Source organism: Acomys minous (genome assembly GCF_964271855.1).
Source record: "Acomys minous genome assembly, chromosome: 11".
NCBI lineage: Eukaryota > Metazoa > Chordata > Mammalia > Rodentia > Muridae > Acomys > Acomys minous.
In genome coordinates this window covers 35,685,290-35,709,757 of record NC_140492.1, presented here as the reverse complement: position 1 = coordinate 35,709,757, position 24,468 = coordinate 35,685,290, and the positions used below count along the sequence as shown (strand labels likewise).

General features: G+C 37.2%; 2 protein-coding genes across 2 annotated transcripts; one reads left to right on the top strand and one right to left on the bottom strand.

Moving 5' to 3' along the window:
* Positions 1-1,278: 1,278 nt before the first annotated feature.
* Positions 1,279-2,202, bottom strand: LOC311608875 (olfactory receptor 5AC1-like; the record flags this gene model as incomplete). Its single annotated transcript, XM_084801467.1, has 1 exon — positions 1,279-2,202. One exon carries the CDS (start codon positions 2,200-2,202, stop codon positions 1,279-1,281), a length of 924 nt encoding a protein of 307 aa, XP_084657593.1.
* Positions 2,203-23,084: 20,882 nt separating this feature from the next.
* Positions 23,085-24,005, top strand: LOC311608550 (olfactory receptor 5AC1-like; the record flags this gene model as incomplete). Its single annotated transcript, XM_084801081.1, has 1 exon — positions 23,085-24,005. One exon carries the CDS (start codon positions 23,085-23,087, stop codon positions 24,003-24,005), a length of 921 nt encoding a protein of 306 aa, XP_084657207.1.
* Positions 24,006-24,468: the final 463 nt, after the last annotated feature.

The following is a 24,468-nucleotide window of genomic DNA, read 5'->3' as shown; positions in this document are numbered from 1 at the left end:
TTTTAAAAAAACTTTCGTCACAGAGAAAATATGGGTATTTATTTTAGAATGAAATGCACACATTGACTTTTCAATTATGTGCATACTCAACAGGGTTATTAGATACATCATATGTCTATGTCTTTAAACGACATCGTACAGCTACATCTCTATAGGAAGTACTCAATGTTGATGGAGTTGTCTCTTTTGTATGACAGTCAATATATTTTTTCTAACCTAATAAGCTGTTTCCAAATAGTAGAATAAGACATATCTGTTAGCTATCCAGCAATTTAAGGTTAATTCTTTGATATGATTGTTTTGTACAAATAAATATGCTGGAAAATATAATTGTTTTTTAAAAATAATTAATTGCATGTTCTACAAAATAACACTCACATAAAGTAAAAATATACAATTTATGAATTTACATGTAATGTGGACACACAGTCATTATCCATTGGTAGTTTGGAATTCACTGGCACAACTTCTCAGTTCTACAACTGTGGGTGCCTAGTATCTGATGATCTCTTAAACTCCACTTGCCACTCTTACTAAAATTGATAGCAACAATAATGTCATTGACAGACAGCTCCGTGGAATTGTATTTTATTGCACTAAATTTTATAAATTATTTAATATACATTCAGAATTCTTGATTAAAAATAGATTCTAAGCCATGAATAAAAGATATGACAAATTTTTTGCTGAACATTTTTTTTATTTCAATTCCCTTTTTCTTTTTTCTTTTTTTCCCCTGTTATTCAATGGTACATTTCTTTTCAGGAATACAATGCATCACGAAACACTGTGGTTTTTTAATCAATTTTCCAATGTTGTTTAATATGTGAAAGGGTTGAAAACCTTATTAATTTCTTGGTCTGGAAGGCTAAACTATTCATTCCTGCAAATTGCTAATTATATTTGCTTAGAGTTATGTTTCAGCAAGTGTGTCTCAGGATGCCTTAGTAAAACTAGAAATTTGCACTGGTTAAATTTGGAAAGGTCAAAGAAAATAGTCAATTTGAAAAACAAAAAGCTCAAATAAAATAGAAGAGATTATTTCTAGAAAAAGTGTTTATGAGTTATGTTGCCACTACTTCACTGAACATACAAAAGGAGCCAGTTCAGCATCAGGTGTAAAATTCTAACCTTGATGTCTCCAGCAAAGGATTATGACCCTCCAGTAAAATGGCAAAGCTCTGGTCAGTACTTAGGAGCTGTTTTCTTTTCTGTTGGTGTTGTCACTTTATTTTTCATATAATTGTGAGGGGATGTGTCTGAAAATTTATACAATGATTATCTAGTTTTCATTACTCTTCTAAAAGCACCTATAACCTCTTTGTTCCTCAGGCTATAAACAAATGGGTTGAGCAGGGGAATTATTACTGTATAAAATAAAGAAAGCATCTTCTCTTTGTCCCCAACTGGTCCTGACCCAGGACAAACGTAAATGAGAAAGAGAGTTCCATAGAACAGAGAGACAGAAAGCAGGTGGGCACTGCAGGTGGAGAACGCTTTGCTCCTGCCCTCAGACTTCTTTCTCAGGATGGCAAAGAGCACACGGATGTATGAGACCATGATGGTTACAAAGGTGAAGGTTTGTATAGAAATTGAACAGATTAAAAGCACAAGCATGTTAATTGTAGGATCAATGCAAGAAATGTTGAAGAGTTGTAAAATTTCACAATAGTAATATTGTATAACGTTGGATCTGCAGAAAGTCAGTCTAAGCAGCAAACCCACGTGGATTGCCAAGTGGAGAACACCCAGTAAGTACGTCACAGCTATAAACTGAATACAGAGTCTATTCGACATCAACACTGGATAAAGCAGGGGGTTGCATATGGCCACATAGCGGTCATAGGCCATCACAGACAAGAGGAAACATTCTGTGGTTGCACTGGAGCCCATAAAATAAAATTGGGCAAAGCACTCAACCAGAGATATCTCATGATTTTTAGATAAAAAGTTGATAAGCATTTTGGGAGTCACAGAGGATGAAGTGCAGGAGTCAGCAAAGGCTAAGCTGCTGAGGAATAAGTACATGGGGGTGTGGAGATGAGGGTCCTTCCATATGAGAGCAATCAGACCGAGATTTCCCACCATGGTGATGGCGTAAATGAGAAGGAATAGTAGGAACAGGGCAGCCTTTATCGTGGGATGCTCTGTGAGTCCCGTGAGGATGAACTCAGTCACCACAGTGTGGTTTTCTTCTGTCATGTCTGAGCTGGACAATCACTAAAATGAAAGAGCCAGTGAATCCAGAGTTCCAAAGGTCATACAATTATTGATACACTTCTCACTATCCCAAATGGATGTTTCTCATGTTAGGACTTTAAATTTTTGGTCTTTGCTTACTTTGCTATGCACTGAAGTTTCCACCTAAGAAAAATTTAAACAATAATACAACTGAGGTAACGTGTACATTTAATGGAAATCCTTTTAAATCTTATAAATGCAGGATTTAGAACTAAACAACTTTTCAAACGCATGTGAATAAAACATTGGTATACCAAGAGAATAAACAGTAAGATTAGTTGAGTATATATTAACTGATATTGAATATAGTTTAAAGATATTAAGATATTCTATACCCGAGAAGTAGGTAAGGTATCAGAATATATCTCAGATTATAGTATAAAAAAATAAAACCTTAGCAAAATATGTTTTCATAAATAGGAAACGGTAACTGACATGGTAGGTTATGCTGTCACTATCAGCTATATATCTGGAAATACATAGAAATAAATTTCTACTATGTACCATGCATGAAGACACACACACACACACACACACACACACACACACACACACACACACCTCCTCATTTGTATGATTAGCATGAATTAAAATGCCTCGAAGTTCTCACTGATGACTAAGGTGAGGAAGTGAGTGATTTCCTATATTACTTGTGGAGCACGAATTACAACTGCCTTTGTGAAAGCAACTTTGGGCAATCCAGTTTGTCTGAACAAACTATATTTACTAGTCAACCTACCATTCTTTTAACTGTACTCAGGAAATAGAAGCACCACTGGATATAAACAGATATACAAAGAATATTCAATTTATTTCTGGCCAAGGTGCAAAGAATATAAACAAGTGGATATGTCATGGTGCGCTTGAAAAAAAAAAAACAGTCACAAAAAAGAATTCTTATCAATTGAGTTGAGAATTACCCCAATGTATACTATCTCAGAAGACCAAAGTATACAGAAGTGAAAATGACTATGATCATACTGTAGCCAAATAAGCTATGATTTTTAAAATATCATCTTAACTGAAAATTTTTGGCTAAAATACGATAAGTTAATAACAGTGATTTTTTTTTATGTTGTGAGAGTGGAGGCTTGGATGAGGGAGAGAGAGGTGAGGAACAGGAGGATAAGCCAGCTCTGTGTCTCACAGAACAGACTCACATAAATGATATGTGTACGATTGTGTCTATGTCTGCATGTTCACACCAATCTGTATATAGTAAGAGGTGGGTAAAATAATTGTCTATAACATGTTAATAGTTTACACACTTGAGAACAACGAAGTCCTGTCTTTTTATGGAGATATTTTGTAATGTAAAAATTAAGAAGTACAATTAAAATTTTTATGCATAAAATTATATAAAAACCAGAAATAACCATCAGTGAAATTGTCATATTCCTTTACATATTATAGGTAATACAAATTTCAGCACTGAAAATAAATATGCTTATCATATTCCAAGCTTATCTATTAGCAATGTAGGGATTCAAGGACAAATATCTTAGATATCTTTCTGTTTTAATAATGTTCCTATTAAGATTTTTCATGTGTGCATCTGCTTAAAGTTAAAATTTTATATTTTAAAACTTGTATGGATATGAAGATACTTTTCACATTTTGTAGTCTTTGAAAGAACTTCAAAATGTTTTATAAGAAAAATTTTTAATAAAATGAATAAACAAAAACATAAAGATTGTTATTTTATTTTCAAATATCAAAACATTTATTTCTGCTAAAAAGTCCAGAAATTCACCTTCATGTAGCTTTAAAATAAAAAGAAGTTTTCTTATAAGAATTCAACATGAACCTAAGGGATGCTTTTGAGCTGCTATTATATCTAACAAAAAATAAATGATAAAACTTTTGAGAATTTTTAACCTTTACATAGAGTCCTAAACATACAATAAAACAAAATATACAATACAAAATCTCATCCCCAGGATATTTAGCCAGATATACCTGTCCAAGTATCTTCAGATATTACAATATATAATCTATCTTACAATTAATAATTTTTAACTTAACAGTTAAAATAATAACACAAAATAATTAAGTAATGACACTAATGGACTAATAATAACAATGTATCTTCACAGTTGTAACATCCACGAGGATACAGTGCATTAGGTCTGTGGCATTTGCTTTCTGTAGCTTTAGCTCTGGTCTTGTGATTCTGTGAATTTGATGAAATCTTGTTTCACTCAACCACAACCATCTTAAGAGAGAATTTCTCATTCAGAAAAATTGCAAGTATGTGATATTTGTGGCATGTCTCAATCAAGAAAACTGTTCATACTATAAAATATCCTCTGAATGCACTGAATTCTTCTTATCATTATTTAAATTTTGCCTTTGTTTTGTGAATCAGTGGGAACCATCTCAACGGTGGTGCTACTGATGCAGTAAAATGCCAATTGAAATACATATTTTCAGAATATTATTTGTCTGTGTCCTTTTCAGTGTCTGATTTTTATAACATCTATGAAATTTTAATTAATGAGAATATTTTTTATATTTATAAATTACAAAGGTGCAACAAACAATAATCTGAAAGACTGATTTCTCACCCAATTCCTGTAAAACACTGGAAAACTGGAAATGTACTCATTTTCTGGATTGTATATAAAATATATGGTGAAAAGTAGTATTATCTGTGAGCCAGGTTCGCCCTAGAAACTCCAAAACAAAGATATTTAACAATTTTTTCCACTGCAAACAGATTGTTTAAGTCGTCTTCAAATCCTCTAAAGTCCTCAAGACATTCCCAGCAGGACAAAGTCAAAGCTGTTCCATTGGGCATTGTGAACAAATCACCGCAGCATGCACCTAACTACTTACAGTAAAAATGGGTCATGTACTCAGAGTTCACAGGGGAGATGGCTTTATAAAAAAAAAATCACTAAGCAAAACCTAGAATATGTTTGTTTTCATTCCTATTAGCCACAGACACCTAATTAACTTGATATTAATTTGGAAGTCCTAAAGATACTTTAAAGAATACACACCCAAATCAGATGAACTATCTTTTCATATTTTCCCTCCCACCTGGATGGTCTGCCAGTGTTCAGAGTTCAGAAACAGAGCCACCAAATGCAAGCCACAAACCAGGGAAACATTCTTGACATATTATAAGATGTGTCCAACACATTTTGGTTTGACTTCTTTTATACAGAGATCTTTCTATCACCACAATACACTTTAGAATAATTGTTATAATTTCCATTGCCCAGACATATACATAATTCTCTAATAACACTGATTTTTGTAACAGAGCCATCAAATTCTCACAAGAATGACCTTCACAAAATTCCCATTTCTCCACCACCACCTAGAACGTACCTTTGTAAATTTCCTGCACACTCGTATTCAGACTTCTGAGGAAACCTTTGCCATTCCTCTTGACCATGGCCTGTGTGAATAATAGCTTTGCCAATTTCCCATGGGCCAATTGATCTTAGAGACCCCAACAAGTGGTGCCCACATCAAAATGTACAAATACTTGAGATTTTACTCAGTTGAGCCTTCTTTGCTCCCTACAAATTCCCTAGAAAAAGACAAAGACCAAGGTCTCTCTCTGAGTTAAGAACTAATTGTGAACAAACACAGGAACACCCAGTGTATTCATTCAGATACACCTTGAATCATGATAGCTCACCATTATAGAAGTTGACCAGTTGACTCTTGTGAGGGTTTTATCTCAGAAACATAGATAACATAATTTTGTCTTTTTGTAATGTCAGAATTTATTAACACCTTAGCAGAGAAGGGACTTAGGGGAGACATAATTATCGCAGAATGTTTGCATCCATCCATTTCATTGGAGTTACACTACACAAAGATTGCTCTCGTCCCAGAAGCCATAGGTTCTCAAACAAAAAGCCCAGTGCCAGGTGTGGAACATCACCAATCAAATTGTTCAGAAGATGTTCCAGAGATCGCTACCAATATAAATTATTTCCATTGCACTTGATTGTCAACAAGAACTTGATGAAAAGACCCATTTGCTGAAGGTACAGCAATCAGGTCAAAACTGACCAGGAAGAGTCGTTCTTTATGGCTAGCTCACAAATTACTGTAAAATGCTTTTCAGGCTGATGGGGCATAAGGAAAAGCCATCAATAGTCTCAGCCAGCTATGGGTGCTGTGAGCTTCAACAATGACCAGCATGCCAAGATAAACCAATAGATGTAAAATTGTCATGAATGTTATGGATGTAACCAACTACTTTCTGATTGCATTTAAGGCCCATTCCATGGGAATAAATAAGTGTGTTACAAATATGATCAAGAACTCATAATTAGAACACTAAGAAGTCACAAAGGTGAACCTGTTACTATTATGACCTTTACATTCATATCTCTGTCTAAATATCAGACCTCATTAGAGAAGTTTACTTGTACATTATATAGTGATTAAAGCAGAAACATGTAACTTGGAAAACAAAATACAGAGAATAAACATCAGTGGAATACTCAGCCATAAACAGAATATTTATATCAAAGCTCCTCAGCAAGGCTCAGAGACCACAGTGTGAAAACTGTAAGAGCCAGAGATTAGAAAGATTAGAGAGAAATGTGTGAAAGCAGGAAGGCCACCGAACTCAGAGTAGCTGGACCACCTGACCCACACAAAACCAGCCAGTCAACATTCCATCATGGAGTTAGAAGAGGTTCATAGGCTCCACCCCCACAACCCCTATATGAGAAGTTATAGACAGATGATAGCTTTACGGGAGAGGCAATTGTCTTAAGGCCCGTCACTTAAGGCCAAGAATAGTCTAAAACAAAGACATAATTTTATACAATACAGAGTAGTGGAGAAGGCAAGGCCTAAAGTCAACACTCTCCTCTGAGGTCTTTGGTAAATATACCATTTTCCTTTCTCTTGTTTCTCTTCAAGGTATTGTGTCTCCAAAACATGTTAATCTGCTCTAAAATGTCAATCATGTACCAAAATCATTGTCTAAATACAAATTGAATGGCCCTCATCTTAACTTCCCATTGTTTTTTGATTACATCACCATCTACCCAGCTACTTCTCACTTTGCTTCTAGTTGACAAGAATGAATTGATATACTTATCGTTTAAACTGTTATCTTTGGAATTTATAGTGTGAAATGGCTGAACACAGTTAACAAAAAACATCTTTTAAATGATCAGGAGATTTATCTTTGATGTTGAACTTCTCAGAATTTCTAAAACACTGTATGAACTAAAGCTTTTACTGCTCTGATGTCTATTGACACTGTCAAATTCTCAAATTTTCAGAAGTCTCTGTCTTCTCCTTGGTATATTAAAGTAAAATTGTGATAATCTCTGTGTGTTTCCCAACTTTCTCTATGGAAGGTCTGTGTCATCTTGATAAAATTTTTTCAGTAATTTTTAAAAATTAACTTATTTAAGCACTTTACAGCCTGATCCCAGCCCCATCCCTCCTCTCTCTCCAGTCCTACCCTCACACAAGCCTCCACCTATTACTCGTCTTCTTTTCTTCAGTGAAGGTGAGGTCGCCATGGATATCAACCAACCCTGGCACAATGAGTTGCAGCAGAATTAAGTGCATCCTTTCCCACTGAGGCCCGACGAGGCAGCTCAGCTACAGGAAGGCAGGCAAACAGAGTCAGTCAGCCTCTAATCCCATTGTTAGTAGTCCCACATGATGACTAAGGTGCACATCTGCTACATACGGGGCTTAGGTCCAGCCCATGCATGCTCTTTGATTGGTAGTTCAGTCTCTGAAAGCCCAATGGACCCAGGTTACTTAACTCTGTAGGCCTTGTGGTGTCCTTGATCCCTGCCACTCCCTTAATCCTTCTAGGCTTTGGGCTCTGCCTGTAGTTTGGCTATGGGTCTCTGCATCTGTTGTCGTCATCTACTGATGGATTAAAGGCCTCTTAGAAGACAGTTAGGATAGCCTCCAGTCTGCAAGGAAAGCAGAGTATAATTAGCAGTGTCAGGAGTTGCCTCTTTCCCATCCGGTGGGTGAGTCTCAAGTTGGGCCAGTACTTTAATTCCCTCAATCTCTGCACCATTGTTCCTACACTTCTTGTAGGCAGGACACATTTTGGGTAGAAGATTCTATGTGTGGGTTGGTGTCCCCTCCCTTCGCTGGAAGTCCCACCTGGCTGCAGGGGGTGGGACTATTCAGTCTTCACGTCCCTCGCTGCTAGGAGTCTCAGCTAGGACCACACCACAGCCTCCCAGGCTCCTCCCGCACCCCAGAAATGATCCCACACACACTGAATTCCGTTCTTTGTCCGTCTCCTCTACCAACCCCTGCTCTGCCCATACCTGATCTCCACACCCACCCGTTCACCTCCGCACACCCCCTCCCACCTATTTCTCTCCCTCCGTTTACTTCAGATGTCTATTTTATGTCGCCTTCTGAGTGAGATTCAAGCATCCTCCTTTGGACCCTCTTTGTTGCTTAAATTTTGGGGCCTGTGGGTTATAATATGGGTATCCTGTACTTTATTACTGATGTCCACTTATACACGAGTACATGTCACCTATATCTTTCTATGTCTGGGTTATCTCACTCAGGATGATCTTTTCTAGTTCCACCCATTTTCCTGCAAATTTCATGATGTTGTTGTTGTTTAAAATAGCCAGGGAGTATTCCATTGTGGAAATGTACCACATTTCCTTTATCTGTTCTTCAGTTGAGGGAAAATTAAGGTTGTCTCCAGTTTCTGGCTATTATGAAGATAGTTGCTGTAAACATAGTTGAGCAAAAGTCCTGTGGTTTGACAGAGCATCTTTTTGGTATATGCCCAGGAGTGATAAAGCAGGATCTTGAGATAGAATTCCCAATTTTCTGAAAAACTGCCAGATTAATTTCTAAAGTGGTTATAGAAGTTTGCACACCCACAAACAATGGAGGAGTGCTCCCCTTTCTCCACATCCTCAACAACGTGTGCTGTTGCTTGAGTTTTTTTAGTCCTAGCCATTCTGATAGGTGTAAGATGGAATTTCAGGAGATGTCTCTGACATGAACTCTGTTGCCTGCTTTTTGATCACTCCCCCTCCCAAGCAAGGATGCCTCTTCAGGCCACAGGGGAAGAGGGCATGAACGGTCCTGTGCAACCTGATAAGCTGGAATGGGGGAGTAGAGGGGGGACCCTTTTTTGATAAATAGTGGAGTCAGGATGGGAGAAGAAGGAAGGAGAATAGAAGTGTGGGACTCGGCGGAGAGAAGAGGATTTGATTGGATGTAAAGTGAATAAATATATTAATTAATTAAAAAATAATTGGCTTGGAATTTTGATGGGAATTGATTAGGTTTTGTAGATTTTGGTAAAATGGCCAAACACTACTGATCCATGAGCATGGGGAATCTTTCCATCTTTTGATATCTTCAATTTCTTTCACTTGCTTGGTTATGTTACACCAAGATAGTTTATAGCATTTTGGCCATTGAGAAGAGTGTTGTTCCCCTCATTTTTCTCAGTCCATTATATTGACTTATTGTAAATAGAAATATTTTTACTCATTTTGCTTTTGTTTTATAATTTCTAAAAGAAAGAAATGTGATTGACATTATATATTAGTCTTACATAATGAAATATTACTACATTCATTTACAAGACATATTTTTCTAGTAAATATTAGGACTTTTACAGAAAAATAATCACATTATCTGTACAATTTTAATGCATTCTTCTAAATAAAGTGGCATTTATTTCTCTTTTGACTTTTATTCACTTAGTTATGAAATTTGGCGGTTTTCCTTGTTTTATATTTTCTTTGTTCTATTATTCACAGCCATAATCAATAAAATAGCAGAAAAATGTTCACTTGTCACTTAGTTTTGGAAAAATGAAAATTCTTCTTTAAACATTTTTGTAGAATTTACCATTTTCAACATCAAAATCAGGTGGGCAATATGAGTAATGGTAATAATCTTTATTTTTAGGGGAGGTTTCAGGGGTATATAACTAACCAACAATTCATAGGGAGGTCCCTCGGACCTTGCACTGATCTTTTCATCTGGTAACATTTGGCTCTGGAACTAGCATCATACCACATGCAAGGCAGCTACACTCAAACCCATATCTATATGTATATATTGTGGGAAGAAGCCATGCCAAATTCTGCCATGTTAGAAATCCTGTGCTTAGGCTGTATGCTGTGACCTTCGAGTTGCTGACCTTTACCTCATGAGGTCTTGTGTTCCAGGCTATCCTTGGACTATTTACCTTTGAAAGAGGTAGAGAAGTCTCAACTTGGACCCACCCAGAGGATCTAGGAAGTTCGTACAAGGAACTACTCAGAGAACTAGGAAGTTCTACAGGGAGCTATTTAGGCTATTATATTCTTGCCCGGGGGCTACAGTGAGTGAGATAAGAATAGATCCTATTGACCTTGTCCTATATATGTTCCTGCTAGTCAACAATAAAGTGAATCTTGATTAGAAATTTCCTGACTTGATTCGTTATTTCTCGCGTCTCTGTATTCTACTTTCAATCCCCACTCCCTCTTTCAGGTGAACCCTGATACGATTTTTCCAGCAGCCTAGGACCTGACAATATATGAGCATAAATATGTATGTGTGCTTAAAAGTTGGTTAAAATGTAGCTTTTCAAACATCTTTAATGTTAGTTATATCTCTTCCCACACTGTTCCCTCCCCTACTGTCTTCCCATACATTCCCTACCCAAATCTCATTACGTTCTTCTACTTCTTGCCTCTCTTAAGATTATTCTTTCCCATCCTGAAATTTGCAGGCAAATGGATGGAACTATAAATGATCATCCTGAGTGAGGTAACCCAAATCCAGAAAGACACGCATGGTATATACTCACTTATAAATGGATATTAGCTCAACATAGATGTCCTCTGAGAGACTCCACCCATCGGGGGATCTGGAAACATGCTAGGACTCCCTGATGGACTCTTGGTGGAATACTGAGAGTGACATGGGAGAATGGGGAATGGAAGGACCCAGAGGGTTCAGAAGCCCCACAAAGAGACCATCAAGGTTGGAAGATCTGGACCCAGGGGGGAAGGATTGCACAAACTGTTGTACCAACTAAGGACAATGCATGCAGTAAATCTAGACCCCCTTGGTTCAGATCTAGCCAATGAACAGTTTATTCTCTATGATTTTGGGGAGAATGGGGACTGTCTCTGATATGAACTTGGGTGCCCCCCAATTTGATCACTTCCCCTTGGTGGAGAGGTCTGGTTGCACACAGTGGAAGGGGAAGCAGGCTAACCAAATGAGACTTGATATACTATGGCCGTATGGTGGGGGAGGAGGTCCCTTTCTTTTAGAAGTCTAGGAGAGGGGATTAGGGCATGAGGGAGAGAGGGAAGGTACAGAAATATACAAGGGAGGAGATAACATTCAGGATGTAATCTGTACAAATTATATAAATTAAACATTTTTGGTTTATTTTTATTTAAGTAATTTATTCAGATTACATCTCAATTGTTATCCCCTTACTTGTATCTTTGTTTCCCCCACCCCCACACTCCCTCTTTCATCCTATTCCCCTCCCTGACTTCTGTGACAGAAGGGGACCTCCTCCCCCACTATATGATCATAGCCTATCAGGTCTCATCCTGGTAGCCTGCTTACCTTTCCTCTGAGTGCTACCATGTCTCCCTACCAAGAGGAGGTGGTCCAATAGGGGACACCAGAGTTCATGTCAGAGTCAATGCCCGCTCTCCACACAACTGTGGAGAATGTGCTGTTGCTTCGTGTTGTTATGTTTTGTTTTGTTTTGTGAGGAATAACAGGAAAGAAAGACCAAAGTGGTGAAGACATAAGTAGTAAATCCAAGAGAGCTCCAGATGGAGAGAATCCCATAAAGCCTGAATCATTTCACAAACAATAAGTAATAGATATGCATGCACATGTATGTATATATTACATACAGATATCGAAATTATGTGAGACCAAGGCAGGAACACAACACTGGTGACTTCCTGCAACAGCCTGTTATAGAGGGGTTTCTGCACTAAAAATTCCAATGTAAAACTAAAAGATCTTCATCTTTAATTTTGCAACTAAAATTCAGCTAAATTCAAAAATAACTTCTGGGAGGAAAACAAGCATATTTTCTTACCAGAGGTTCTCAACCTTCCTAATGCTGTGACCCTTTGGTACAGTTCCTCATGTTGTGGTGACCCCAACCCTAAAATTATTTTCATTTCTACTTCATAACTGTAATCTTGCTACTGTTAAGAATCATAATGTAAGTGGGGCCTCATGGTGCAAACCTGTAATCTCAGTACTCAGGGATACAGAAGCAGGCAGATTTCTGTGAGTTGGAGGCCAGCCTTGTCAACAAAGTGAGTCCAGGACAATCAAAGCTACACAGAGAAACAATGTCTAAAAAAATCATAAAGTAAATATCTGTGTTTTCAGATATTAATCCACCTCTATGAAAAGGTCATTTTGTTATTTGACCCACAAGGAGTAACAAACCACAGATTGAGAACCACTGGCACAGACATTTTTAGTGTGGAAATTCTTGAGCATAAAGAATGGATACTTTTTATAAAAAAAAAAAACCTGGAACTTAGCTTTAATTATATAAACAACTTGACAGAAGTGGTATTTTGAAATGCCATCATCTATCTACCCAGCACATCACTAACCAAAGTTAACCTGAGATACAAATGGGAGCAACGAGTATAAGCCTAGACAAGGACTTGCTGGTCCTTCCTATTTCTATGAAAGTCTTAATGGACTCTTTTCCATTACTGTAGAATGAACTAGCACTGTGTTGGTTTGTTTATTTCATTCCAAATGAATGACAACCATCAAAGAAAATGTTAAATATAAAAAATTCCTGACACATAACATCGAAGAAACCAAGGACACCATGAAAAAAAGGCCAAGTAACATACAATGGCAACTCTTTTTTTCCTTTTTTTAATTAATTTATTCTTGTTACATTTCAATGGTTATCCCATCCCTTGTATCCTCCCATTCTTCCCTCCCTCCCATTTTCCCCTTATTCCCCTCCCCTATGACTGTTCCTGAGGGGGATTACCTCCCCCTGTATATGCTCATAAGGTATCAAGTCTCTTCTTGGTAACCTGCTGTCCTTCCTCTGAGTGCCACCAGGTCTCCCCCTCCAGGGGACATGGTCAAAGGTGAGGCACCAGAGTATGTGAGAAAGTAATATCCCACTCTCCACTCTACTGTGGAGAATGTTCTGACCATTGGCTAGGTCTGGGTAGGGGTTTAAAGTTTTATGGCCTGTATTGTCCTTGGCTGGTGCCTTAGTTTGAGTGGGACTCCTTGGCCAAAATCTGCCTATCATAATGTTGTTCTTGTAGGTTTCTAGGACCCTCTGGATCCTTCTACTTTGCCATTCTCCCATGATTCTCTCATCTAGAGTCCCAATAGAATGTCCTCCCCTCTGTCTCAGTTTCCTGGTAAGTGAAGGCTTTTGTGGGACATGCCCCTTGGGCTAATATGCAGATATAAGTGAGTATATACCATTTGAGTCTTTCTGCTTCTGGGTTAACTCACTCATTATGATCATTTCTAGCTCAATCCATTCATCCACAAATTTCAGGAATTCCTTGTTTTTAATAGCTGAATAGTATTCCATAGTGTATATGTACCACAGTTTCTTTATCCATTCTTCTACTGATAGACACTTAGGCTGTTTCCATCAGAAACACACTCGACTTTTCAACAGAGACCATAAAAGCCAGAAGTACATGGGCAGATGTATTGCACACCCAAGAGACCACAGATGCCAGTCCAGACTACTATATCCAGCAAAACTTTCAATAAGCATAGGTGGATAAAACAAGATATTCCACTACAAAAATAAATTTAAACAGTACGTATTCACAAATCCAGCCCTACAGAAGATACTAGAGAGAAAACTCCAACCCAAGGAGGATAACTCCACCCAGGAAAACATAAGATATAGATAGTTTCACTTTAGCAAAATAAAAATGAGACAAGTACACAAACACATTACCACAACCAACATCAAAATAAAAGGACCTTACAGTCACTGGCCATTAATCTCTCTCAATGTTCTCAACTCTCCAATAGACACAGACTAACAGAATGAATGCATAAACAGTACCCAACGTTTCTGTTGCTTACAAAATACACACATCAGCCACAAAGATAGACATTAGCAGAGAGTAAAGGACTGGAAGAACTTCTTTGAAGCAAATGGACACAAGAAGAAAGCTGGAGTAGCCATTCTAATATCTAATAAAATAGACTTTCAACCAAAATTAATCAAAAGAGATGAGGAAGGACACTTCATTCTTATCAAAGGAAAATTCAAACAAGATATCACAATTCTGAACATCTATACCCCAAATGCAAGGGCACCCACATTTGTAAAAGAAATCTTAATAAAGTTTATACCACACATGAATAGTGGGAGATTTCAACACCCCTCTTTCACCACAAGATAGGTCAAGGAAACAGAAGCTAAATTAAGAAATAATGACACTAACAGATGTCATGAATCAAATGGACCTAACAGATATCTATAGAACTTTTCACCAAAAGATTATATCTTCTTCTCAGCACCTCACAGAACTTTCTCCAAAACTGAACATATAGTAAGTCACAGAGCAAGCCTCAACAGATCCAAAACGATCAAAATAATACCCTGTATCCAATCAGACTACCATGGGCTAAAGCTAGACCTCAAGAATAACAGAAATGGGAGATCCAAGATGGCGGCGAGCAGTGTGGACCGTGTTTGAAAGCTCCAGTGAACAATTCAGGGAATTGCACAGATTTCAGAGCCAGGAACACCAAGGTCCCCACACCACGGCAGCAGAAGTGCTTCACGGTTCGGAGGGACCAAGGTGCGGAGGACCTGCTTGCCCCTGCACACGGGAGGAGCGCGGACTTTCTTGGATCAGAGCAGCAGTGGCAGAGACAGCTGTGTCACCAGCAGCACCAGAGGCACCAGTGGCACCAGCGGCATCAGCGGCTCCAGCGGCTCCAGCGGCTCCAGCAGCACCAGCGGCAGTGGCTGAGGTTTGCAGCTCAGAGCCTTCCAGTGGAGGCAATTGGTGTGGTGGACGGTGGGAGTTGCTGCGGGAGAGGGGACTCTGGACAGGATTTGGGTTGCATGGTGCCTTGAGACCCAAACTGGACTCAGCAGACAGTTCAGCCACAGAGTCCTGGGTTTGCTCAGTAAGCTGTGTCATGGAGAAGCTGGCTCAGCTCAGCAAGCAATTCTGCCCGAGGCACAGCTCCCCTGCTGTGACACAGGCTGGGCTGAGTGCTCACTTCCACCCTAGGCTCCAGCTCAGTGCAGCCACAGTTTTGCTGCTGTGATGCAAGCGGGGCAGAGCGCTCAGTTCCACCCTAGGCGCTTGCTCAGTGCAGTCGCAGTTTCCCTGCTGTGAGGCAACTGGGTGGAGCGCTCAGTTCCACCCTAGGTGCTTGCTCAGTGCAGTCGCAGTTCTCCAGCTGTGGCAGACTGTTCAGGCCCTGAGAAACTAGCTGAGCTTGAAAAGTGGTTCGGGCCCAGTATCCCTGGCTGGACTTGGCAGGGGACCCAAAAGGCTGTGGATACCTTGGCCTGATCCAATGCTCATTCAGAGACCCAGAACGATTGCAGAACCCACAGCAAAGGGGAGCTGAGGATCACTGGCTGTGAGAGTCCAAAACCACAGGGCTAACCTCCTGCCATCCACACCAGTGAAGTATCAGGGCTTACAGCCTACGGAAATCGTGAGAAAACAAGTGAATCTATCATCAGACTCCCTCCACCCAACTCTGGAAGTTACCCAACAAAAACAGACGGCAAGATGTCTAAAGGACAGCGTAAAAGCATACGCAAAAAAACCCACAACAATATGGCGTCTCCAGTTCCCAGCTATCCCAAAGAAAACAACCCAGAGAACTCAAATACAACGGAAACACAAGAAAATGACCTCAAATCCTTGGTAATGAGGATGATAACAGAGGAAACAAATAAAATTCGAAATCAGATGCAGGAAGACTCAGCCAAGCAGGTGAGAGACATAAAAGAAGCACATAGAGTGGAACTGGAATATTTTCAGGAAAATGTAAACAACCAGATGAAAGAAATAAAAAAATCCGTTCAAGATATGAAGATGAAAATGGATTCAATGATTAACACACAGACAGAAGAAAAACGAGAACGTGAGGCCTCAGAGAAGAAGGCGAATGACACAGTGCTGAGCTTTTCTAACAGAATCCAAGAGATGGAAGAACGGATCTCAAGTCTAGAAGATACAATAACAGATCTTGAAGCAACCATTAAAGAAAATGCCAAATCTGGAAAACTCCTGACACAAAACATCCAAGAAATTAAGGACACCATGAAAAGAAGAAATCTGAGGATAATAGGCATTGAAGAAAGAGAAGATATCAGACTCCAAGGTCCAGAAACCATTCTTAACAAAATCATAGAAGAGAATCTCCCCAATCTAAAGAAAGAGATGCCTATAAACATACAAGAGGCATACAGAACACCAAATAGAATTGACCAGAAAAGAAAAACTGCCCATCACATAATAATCAAAACATACAGAACAAAGAAAAAATATTAAAAGCTGCAAGGGAAAAGGGCCAAATAACATTTAATGGCAAACCTATCAGAATTACACCCGACTTCTCAGCAGAGACCATCAAAGCCAGAAGGGCCTGGACAGAGATCCTGCAAACCCTAAGAGACCACAGATGCCAGGCCAGACTACTTTACCCAGCAAAACTATCAATAAACATTGATGGAGAAAACAAAATATTCCGTGACAAAACCAAATTCAAACAGTACCTATCCACAAATCCAGCTTTACAGAAGGTACTAGAAGGAAAACTCCATCCCAAAGGGTCAAGCTACAACCAAAACTACTCAGGAAATAGATAACTATACCATGGCAAAAACACAACTACACAAACGCTCGACTGGAACCAACATCAAAATTAAGACTCTTAATAGTAACTGGTCATTAATATCTCCCAACATCAATGGTCTCAATTCTCCAATAAAAAGACACAGACTAACTGAATGGGTGCATAAACAGGATCCAACATTCTTCTGCATTCAAAAAACACATCTCACCCATAATGATAGGCATTACCTCAGGATAAAAGGTTGGAAAAAATATTCCAAGCAAATGGTCATAAGAAGCAAGCAGGCGTAGCCATTTTAATATCTAACAAAATAGACTTTCAACCAAGATTAATCAAAAGGGATGAGGATGGACACTTCATACTCATCAAAGGTAAAGTCAATCAAGATGACATCACAATCCTGAACATCTATGCTCCCAATACAAGGGCACTCACATTTGTAAAAGATCTGCTAAAAAGGCTTAAACCACACATCGATCCCCACACAATAATAGTGGGAGACTTCAACACCCCACTCTCTCTGAAGGACAAGTCATTGAAACAGAAACTAAGCTGAGAAATAACATCATTAACCAATGCCATGCGTCAAATGGATCTAACAGATATCTATAGAACCTTTCACCCAAACAAGAAAGAATATACCTTCTTCTCTGCACCCCATGGAACCTTCTCCAAAATTGATCACATTGTAGTTCACAAAGAAAGCCTCAACAGATACAAGTGGATTGAAATAATACCTTGTATCCTATCAGATCATCATGGGCTTAGGCTGCAATTCAACAACAACAGAAATAACAAAAAGCCTACATGTATGTGGAAACTAAACAACTCTCTGCTAAATGACACCTGGGTCAGGGAAGAAATAAAGAAAGAAATCAAGGAGTTTCTGAAATTCAATGAAAATGAAGGAACAACAAACCCAAACTTGTAGGATACATTGAAAGCAGTGCTAAGAGGAAAATTCATAGCACTAAGTGCCTTTAAAAAGAAATTGGAAGCATCTCACATAAGCACCTTAACAACACAACTGGAAGCCCTAGGAAAAAAAGAAGCAGAAACACCCAAAAGGAGTAGACGTCTGGAAATAATCAAACTCAGGGGTGAAATTAACAAATTAGAAACTAAGAAAACAGTCCAAAGAATCAACAAAACCAAGAGCTGGTTCTTTGAGAAAGTCAACAATATAGACAGACCATTAGCCAAACTAACTAAAAGGCAGAGAGACAGTATTGAAATCAACAAAATCAGAAATGAAAAGGGAGACATAACAACAGACACTGAAGAAATACAAAGAATCATAAGATCCTACTTTGAAGGCATATATGCCACAAAATTTGAAAATCTAAGGGAAATGGACGATTTTCTTGATCAATTTCACTTGCCAAAGTTGAGTGAAGAACAGATAAACAAGCTAAATAGTCCCATTTCCCCTACAGAAGTAGAAGCAATCATTGATAGTCTCCCAACCAAAAAAAGCCCAGGGCCAGATGGTTTCAGTACAGAATTTTACCAGACCTTCAAGGGCGAGCTAATACCGATACTCTTCAAGCTACTCCAAAAGATAGGAAGGGATGGAACATTACCAAATTCATTCTATGAGGCCATAGTCTCATTGATACCTAAACCTCACAAAGACTCAACAAAGAAAGAGAATTTCAGACCAATTTCTCTTATGAACATCGATGTAAAAATACTAAATAAAATACTTGCAAAACGAATACAAGAACACATCAAAGATATCATTCATCATGACCAAGTAGGCTTCATTCCAGGCATGCAGGGATGGTTTAATATATGGAAATACATCAATGTAATCTACCACATAAACAAACTGAAAATAAAAAACCACATGATCATCTCTTTGGATGCAGAGAAAGCATTTGATAAAATCCAACACCCATTCATGTTTAAAGTTTTAGAGAGATCGGGAATACAAGACACTTTCCTCAACATAATAAAGGCTATATATAGGAAGCCAATAGCCAAAATCAAAGTAAATGGTGAGATACTCAAGGAAATTCCTCTAAAATCAGGAACAAGACAAGGCTGCCCACTCTCTCCATATCTCTTCAATATAGTACTCGAAGTTCTAGCCAGAGCAATAAGACATCAAAAGGAGATCAAGGGTATTCAAATGGGAAAGGAGGAAGTCAAATTATCCCTATTTGCAGATGATATGATAGTCTACATAAGTGACCCTCAAAATTCCACCAGAGAACTCCTACAGCTGATAAACACCTTCAGCAAATTGGCTGGATGCAAAATTAACTCAAAAAAGTCTGTAGCCTTCCTATACACAAATGACAAGCCTGCAGAGGAAGAAATTAGGAAAACTACACCCTTCACATTAGCCACAAACAATATAAAGTACTTAGGAGTTACTCTAACTAAGCAAGTGAAGGACTCTAAAGAAAGAGATTGAAGATGACATGAGAAGATGGAAGGATCTTCCTTGCTCATGGATCGGGAGAATTAACATAATAAAAATGGCCATCCTACCAAAAGCAATCTACAGATTCAATGCAATCCCTATCAAAATACCTACACAATTTTTTAAAGACATTGAAAGTTCAATTCTGAACTTCATATGGAAAAACAAAAAACCCAGAATAGCTAAAACAATCTTGTACAATAAAAGGTGCTCTGGAGGAGTCTCCATACCTGATCTCAAACTGTACTATAAAGCAATCTCAGTGTCGTTTTGATTTGCATTTCTCTGATGACTAAGGAGGTCGAGCATTTCTTTAAGTGTTTCTCAGCCATTTGATATTCCTCTGTCGAGAATTCTCTGTTTAGCTCTGCGCCCCATTTCTCTATTGGGTTATTTGGTTTGGTGGTGTTTAATTTCTTAAGTTCTTTATATATTAATTTGTAATGATTTTGTTTCAAAAAGAAAGAAAACATGGGAAACAATTGTTATAATAGGGTACCAAGTTGTTCTTAATTTTTGCATACTACCTGGAGACTGGCTTATCTACTGGGATTATTTTAGTAGTATTGAGGGAATTTCAGTGTTAACTTTACAGGTAGCATTTAAGAGTTTTTAAAATTATTCAAGCCAACCTCCTCTTAAGGAAAGTTAACATGAAGAGAACAATTGTTTGTGCTATCTTTGTTCTTCACCTTATGAATTCTTCATGATGATTTACATCTCACCATGTCCATTTTCATACGTCTTATTATAGGAACTAGGTGAGGATACAGTATTTTTATTTGAATATAATTATTTTAAGTAGATCTTTTAATACAAAGAGGGTATTTTTTACAAAAGTGTCAATATATGAGGTATTGAGAGTATTTATCTAAAAGATGGACTAGAAATTAGCACTGATTTGGGGGAAAAAACCCTAAAACATCTCACCTGATCCTTTTAATCCTTATGGAAGCACACTTAGGTATGTGTAGACCAAAAATTTGAGCTCAGTCATGTGAATGTACAAAGAACTCTAAGCTTAGCCTTTTGGCTATGTTGCTTTTTGACATTGATGAAGAAACATAGGCTTATAGATTGCCAAGCATATGCTTCTTGGTGAGCCCAACATTTTACAGAGAAAAAAAAAAGAAATAATATGTACACATTAGAATAGGATAGGATTGGAGGCATAATTGAGACTCAAGGATTTTTGAAATTGAAGAATAATAATAAAGACTCCTATAAGAATATGCTATAGAACCAATATGCTGGATATTATATTATGTAAATGTATCCTGACACTGACATTGCAAATCTTCTGGTATCAAAGATTTTTCCAACTGATGAGAATCACAGAAGTGTGTGACATCTTAAACAATCAATTCTGCCTTCACCTGGTTCATGGTTAGATAATATTCCTGGAAATATGTAGAGAGGATAAAATCATTACATAAAGAGTCAGTTTCATTGCTGAATTCTTGGAAAACATTAAATAAGGATAATCTAATGTCTTTGGAGATTTGTTGTAGGATAGTGAATAATTATTAGACTCACCATTAGCTTCTCTGTTTAGTAAATATGCTACTATGCCCAAACTCCAAAGACTTTTCTCATATTCTAAACAAAAATGGAAAAAAATAATTTCTACAATATAACTTCATTTTTTCAGAAAAAATGCTTTGGCAGACTTACAGATTTTTACTGTCTCAAGATTATTCTTTTTCAACTTTTTATTTTTACTTACTAACTCTCTTTTCAGTTTTTTGTATAGTATGTTTTAGGTTAGTTATTCTTGGAGAAAATCTGTTTCTGGTAGTCACAGACTATAGTATGGAATAGTTTCCTAAGTTTATAATGAACTGATCAATATAATATAGAAGAAAAAACATAAGTAGGACATCCAGATGGCTGCTTTAAAAAAAAAAAAAAACCTTGGGCCTGTGATTCCAAGAATTGTCCATGTTCTCATAGAGAGTTAGACACTTAGGGCCATTTGTACTATTGTAGATAATCAAATATTTGAATATATGAAGCATATCTTATTCCATAGTCATGCATACTGTGCCATTGACTAAATGTTAGACTGATGCTGGCTTAGATGCCCCTTCCTCAAGCCAAGTTTCAACAGAATCTATCCTTCCCACTCTCAGTTTGTGAAACTTTCAAGTGATTTTTGAAGTTCATTTTACTTTGTTTTTCTTTGTCATAGATATTTCATATTAATTTGTTTTATCCTGTTCCCATTTGATTTTCTATTTGAACAAAATTTACCATTTGTACACTTAAGATGAATTGAAATAATGACACTGGGGAGTCTTTCTTTTGTGGCTTATTTCTTTTTTATTATAATTTTATTTTGAGATTATATAATGTAAAAGTATTATTATTTTATAATTACATCATTTCCCCAACCCTTCCCATATACTTCCTACTTCTGCCCTCTTTAGAATTTGTTACTTCTTTTCCTTTAGTTGTTATGCATTACATGTGTATATGCATATACATACACACTTAAAATATCCTTTTCTGTCCAAATACTGTCACTCGTATGTATATGTTTTCATGGCTGACCATGTAGTATTGGATAGCCAATTGACGTGCTGTTCCTTATGGAAGACTTTTTTTTTCAAACTCTGCATTCCTTATTTGTATGAGGTTTTTGTTGCAAGGTTATGGTTTTTTTTTTCTTTTGCAAATAATATAGTCTAACTTTGATAATCTCCCCTATACTAACTAATATAAAAGCAACTAGAAAATTGTTAAAATCTCTTTAGAAGCTTCTGTAATTAAACTATTAAGATTGCCTACTTTTAGCAACCAGCAAATGTAAGGACAGACCTTATTTTGATCTTTAATATGCAAACAAATCGTTAGTGCATTGTGAGCATGTATGTTTCATTTTATAACAGTTATTCTAACATCTTGGCTATATCATCTCAGTTTTCATTTCTGTCATGAGCTAAGAATGACAGTGTCATAATATAGAATTTACTAAATAATTAATTTCCTTAAATGAGCTAATGACTGCTCACTATAATTTTGTTGAGAAAATTCAAAATATTTATTTAAAATAAGAGCTTTATTTTCATTTATTATCTTTTTGTTTGTCTTAGGAAAACTTAATGATATTTATTATTAAAATTAAAGTTCCTTCTGTTTTGTTGTTTAAAATAAAAAACATAAGAAGTAGTTAAAATTTTGATTATGAATTTTGGACATTTATCAGTATTGTTTAAATTAACTGTGGTGCATAATGCTTTAAATAATTTTGATTCTCACTTGAGTATAAAACATTATAGCTATCTATGTAACTTAGAGTGACTATGACTATACTGTAAGATATTACTGGTGTAATGTCTATTATGCTATTACTACATATTTTTCAAAAAAATATAGCTAAAATGCCCTGTATCTAAAAAAAATTATTCTAAAAATCTTTGTATGTTAAATGCATTTGTAAAAACAGAAATATAAGGGTTGATTAATGAGCATGTGAGAGAGAAGATATGATGCTGGCATCAACTCCTTCTTCTTTGAAACCTGATAATATATCTTCATCTAAATCTCTTTGTAGTGAGCAGCCTGAGGAAATGTGATGGAGGTGAACAGAACCCAGATAACTGAGTTTGTTCTCAGAGGAATAACAGATCGTCCAGATCTGCAAGTCCCCCTGTTCTTGGTGTTCTTCTTCATCTATGTCATCACCATGGTGGGCAACCTTGGCTTAATCTTTCTCATCTGGAAGGACCCCCATCTTCACACTCCTATGTACTTTTTCCTTGGAAGTTTAGCCTTTGCAGATGCCTGTACTTCATCTTCTGTGACTCCCAGGATGCTTGTCAACATTTTAGACAATGGTAAAATGATTTCTCTATTCGAATGTATGGCCCAATATTATGTTTTTGGATCCAGTGCAACAACTGAATGTTTCCTCCTAGTAGCAATGGCCTATGACCGCTATGTGGCCATATGCAACCCTTTGCTTTATCTTGTGGTGATGTCCAACAGAGTGTGCACTTGTCTGATAAGTGTTTCATATGTAATTGGTTTTCTCCATCCACTTGTTCATGTAGGATTGTTATTTAGATTAACCTTCTGCAAGTCAAATATAATAGATCATTTCTACTGTGAGATATTGCCTCTCTATACAATTTCCTGCACTGACCCATCTATTAATGCATTGGTGGTCTTCATTTTTGCTGCTGTAATACAAGCTGTTACCTTCATGAGTATTGTAGTCTCCTATGCCCATGTCCTCTTTTCCATTCTGAAAACAAACTCTGAGAGGGGTAGAAGGAAAGCCTTCTCCACCTGCAGTGCCCACCTGCTCTCTGTCTCTTTGTTCTATGGCACACTCTTCTTCATGTATGTGAGTCCTGGGTCTGGACCAAGTAAATATAAGGATAAAATGTATTCCCTGTTTTACACCATTGTGATTCCTCTGCTAAACCCCTTTATTTACAGCCTAAGAAACAAGGAAGTTTTAGGTGCTTTGAGAAAAATCATAAAGTCATAAATGTTTTTCAGAAAAAAGTTGATGCTTATTTACCAAGTACATCAAAATTTATGATGTTTTATTATCAAATATAGTAAGATGATATATTGCTAAATAATGAAGTGTAACCTTTAATCTGTGTAAATGTCATATAAATATTACATATTTCTAGATCATTAATGTGCACTTTAAAGGTAGATTTGAATTATTTGTTATTGAAAATCTATACAGGTAGATTAAAATTAAATCAGAAAATTAAATCTCTTTGTAGCATAATCAAAGTCTAATGTTTATAGATACATTATATATATATATGATTTATATATAAAATTTCATTTCTGGGCTCTAGCCCCAACTATGCTTTGGTTACTAGCGATGCTAACTTTTTACACGGATATCAGGGATTCAAACTCAGGTCCTCGTGCTTGCACAGCAAACCTTCTTATCCTCCGATCCATCTTCCCAGCCTTAGGATGACTATTTG